Source organism: Macadamia integrifolia, unplaced genomic scaffold, assembly GCF_013358625.1.
Source record: "Macadamia integrifolia cultivar HAES 741 unplaced genomic scaffold, SCU_Mint_v3 scaffold812, whole genome shotgun sequence".
Classification (NCBI taxonomy): domain Eukaryota; kingdom Viridiplantae; phylum Streptophyta; class Magnoliopsida; order Proteales; family Proteaceae; genus Macadamia; species Macadamia integrifolia.
The window spans coordinates 108,006-111,683 of NW_024870544.1; the positions used below are offsets into that span (position 1 = coordinate 108,006).

General features: G+C 41.3%; 1 protein-coding gene across 1 annotated transcript; it reads right to left on the minus strand.

Moving 5' to 3' along the window:
- Positions 1–800: 800 nt before the first annotated feature.
- LOC122070046 (gibberellin 20 oxidase 1-D-like) lies at positions 801–2,524 on the minus strand. The gene is made up of 3 exons (XM_042634143.1): positions 1,909–2,524; positions 1,453–1,774; positions 801–1,337 (listed from the first exon to the last, which is right to left on the minus strand). The coding sequence occupies exons 1-3, from the start codon at positions 2,439–2,441 to the stop codon at positions 1,005–1,007; spliced, it is 1,188 nt and encodes a 395-aa protein (XP_042490077.1). The 5' UTR covers positions 2,442–2,524; the 3' UTR covers positions 801–1,004.
- Between the last annotated feature and the right edge of the window lie 1,154 nt (positions 2,525–3,678).

Here is a 3,678-nt window from a genome sequence, read left to right on the forward strand (position 1 = left end):
ATCACTATTGCATGTTATTTCCATACCACACTTTCATACTGTTCAGCCCAAGTCGGTGATGTTATGAGCACTTTGACGTGTGTGGTCTCATATCGCTTTAGATATGATGATCAATACGGTTGGGTGTTTGTAATTCTCATTCGGACTAAGGCATTTGGTTTAAGGTGCACTCCATTCGACACTGTTTTGTTTGTGGCTATATTCAATTTATCTAAATCGGAGAGTTGTTTTAAATAAATTTTAAAATCTAAAACTTGTGACATATGCTGCCCAAGTGGGAGATTGTAAGATTTTCCAATTAGGTGGGTTAGCATAGTCAAAGATTTGTTTCCAATATCGATTTAGTGGTGTTGACTATAGATGGAGTAAGCAAAAAAAATCTAAAATTATTGGTAAGTGATCTCTATGGAGATATTGGATTCTATTAGCACACCTTAATTGTATGAAATATTTATTACTATGTGTGGACCTAAGGTATTGTTTCCTTAATGGGGAGAAAACCCTAATTTCTTTGTAGGGTTGGTCCCTACCCTCACTCATATATATAGTTATCACTGACCCATTAAGTGATGCTAACGACCAAAAGCAAAAGGGAAAGAGAAAACAAACAGATGATCAAGCGTTTGTCGTGTTGCACGAGGAGCATACAAGAAGACATTGAGGAGTTCTTATTCTTCAGCCATGGATTCAGGTATGCCTAAAATGTGTTTTTTGTAGTGTTTGTCGTGTATGCTTATCGATCTTCATGAATCGTTGAATCGTTCCATATTTATTTTCTATCAATTTTCACCCGAACACTATAGTAGTAAATGGTTCCTTAATTTCCATATAATGTTTATCAAGCGTTTATAAACTTTCTAACAAAAAAAAAGTATGCTGAAGCATCCTCGGCTCCCAGAGAGAACAAACGGATGAAACCTCCTTCCACTACATTTAATTATCTATTCGCTCTCCCCCTCAGTCCAAAGTTTCCAAACTCCGAAGTAGCCGCTTTGCTCGGCAGTTTACAAAGATACAAAGGACGAGCAAGAGCTGACTGGGTCGGTCAGTGTCAGTCCTCCCCTTTCTGCTCGTTTGTTCTCTTCTTGTTGAAGCCATTGGGTGAAGACGGCCAGGGTCTTCATGTCAGCTCTGTAATGCTTCTGTGTGAACTCCAGCAGCGACCACCATGTGAAGTCTGGGTACCTCCTTGGGTGCTCTTTGTCTACCAACCCACTTGGTGGCTTCACTACCTTCTCTGTCTGTGGGCACAGGAAGAAAGCTAGTGACTTCCTTGACTTCTCTCTGTTCACTACTGCTCTGTGCAAGCAGCTCTTGTACCTTCCGTTTGATAAGGCCTGAAATCAAAATTTTATCCATTTTTGAAATTCATACCCAGATTAATTTATACACATTTCTCTCAATTTCTTATCTTATTAGTATCCAATTTCATCTTTTTTAATTAAAACTTACCATGAAAGTATCTCCAATGTTGATCACAAATGCTTCAGAACAGGGGCTTATGCAATGCCACTCTTCGTCTACAAAGACCTGCAGTCCTCCAACTTGATCTTGATGAAGGATAGTCAGGGATGTGGGATCACAGTGAGGACCCGTTCCCAGAGTCAGATGTGGCTTTTGGCATGGTGGGTAGTAGTTCAACCTCATTATCGAATCATTCCCTTCGAAGAACTCTCTGTAATGATCCCTTCCGACCCCAAGGCTCATCCCCAGTAGCTCCATGATCCCCAGGGAGAGCTTGTTCATCGCTTCACAGTACTCCTGGTATACCCTCCTGGAACAAACAGAGCAACAGAGCATAAGCAAACACACTTAAAAAAAATTTGATTGAAGAAATTAAGAATGGAAGAACAGGATTTGGATTATGTCATCAACATGGTCCATTTTGTGTATGCTTTAAAGCCTCACCTAAATTGCCGGAATCGTTCACCCAAGAAGCTGAGGGAATATTCTTGATCAACTGTGTTGGTGGATAATTGTAGGTCAGCAGAGTAGCGGAATGAGAGGGTCTCTTTCCATGGGAGCTTGGACGAGAACCTCCCAGTGAAACTAGCAGCATAACCAGTGTGCTCGCCGGGCTTCCTCTGAGCCCTCTGTTTTTCATGGAGAGGCATTTCGAAGAACAAGTCCATGTATCTGTGAGCATCGGCAATGAGTCTTCTATCGACGCCATGGTTTACAACATGAAAGAACCCATGTTTCTCACAGGCCTTCCCAACAAGCTTCGATGATTCCATGGCTGCAACTGGGTCTCCAGATAGGAACCCACCTAAGTTGATGACCGGAACATTGAGTTCTTTTGCCTCAGCACTGGGCTTCTCTTCGTCGGGCCATAAGAACTGTGTAGGTATGTTGGGCTGATGTCGAAGCACTGCAGAATCGAACACTAAAGGTTGTTGCAGAAGCTCATCTTTTCTTTCTCCTTCGTTTGGTGGAGACATCGGTGGCTCCTGCAGCGATGGGGGACAGAAGATCAAGGTGCAAAAGCTGGAGAGTGGATTGAAGGTGAAAGAATCGATCTCTCTCAACAGGTATTTATACTGGCTGTTTCTGTTTGATGCGTTGGTGGTATGCCTTGTGTCCCTCATTGTTGTATGCTTTATTTGTATAAAAGAAGTTACCATCTTAGTTATATTACTGAATATAGAACAACCATCTACAAAATAAAAAATTACCATATATCTATGGTTTACAAAGGTAGGAAATCCACATTTGCCATACATATGGAAAGTGGATATGGTAAAGGTTATTTGCATAGTCACTCTTGCTATATGTATGGAAAGTGGATATGGTAGAGGATATGTGCATGGTCATACACTCGGAAGAGAATCTTGGCATGGCTGTATCCTTGATTACAGCCATCACACTTGCCATGTATATGGAGAGTGAATATGGTAGATGGCTGTATCCTTGGAATACAAGATAATAACCAATATGGGGTTTCCTTATTTGAGAAATTTGTTCCATATTGGTTGATTCACCCCTTCAAGATGATGATTCGATGGGTTGAATTTTCAACTTGTCACATAGGAACTGGAACCGAGATGTGGATAGACCTTTGGTCATGATATCTGCCAACTGATCAGTGGTTGAGAAAAATTGGACATTTAGCTCCTTCTTAGCCACCTTATCACTAACAAAGTGAAAATCAATCTCGATGTGTTCTGTTCGTGCATGAAATACTGGATTTACTGAAAGATATGTGGCGCCAATGTTGTCATACCAAAGGATAGAGGTTCGTGAATTCTGGTTCCCGAGCTCTTGAAAGAGTGATTGAAGCCATGCATTTTCCACGGATGCATCAGCCAAGGCTTTGTACTCCGATTCAGTGGGGCCATAGTTTTTTGTTTCATTGAGGCCCAAGAGATAAGATTTGGGTTAAGAAAGATGGCATAGCCACCAGTAGGTTTTTGATCATCAGATTTTCCTACCCAATTAGCATCAGTGAATGCCTGCAATTGAAGATTAGGGGATTTACAAAATCAAAGACCATAGGACCAAGTGTGCTTCAAATAATGGAGTATCTGTCTGACCATAGTCCAGTGTTCCTCAATTGGAGAGTGCATATACTGACATGCCCTATTCACAACGAACACCACATCATGGCGTGTTAAAGTATTATATTGTAGGGTACCGATAACTGATCGATATTGGGTACCATCTTCTAGAGGCACACCC

Coding starts and splice junctions, on each gene's coding strand:
- LOC122070046 (XM_042634143.1), bottom strand. CDS start 2,441: ATGTCTCCACCAAACGAAGGAGAAAGAAAAGATGAGCTTCTGCAACAA. Junction 1,775..1,908: donor GAACGATTCCGGCAATTTAG/GTGAGGCTTTAA, acceptor TGTTTGTTCCAG/GAGGGTATACCAGGAGTACT. Junction 1,338..1,452: donor ACATTGGAGATACTTTCATG/GTAAGTTTTAAT, acceptor TTTTGATTTCAG/GCCTTATCAAACGGAAGGTA.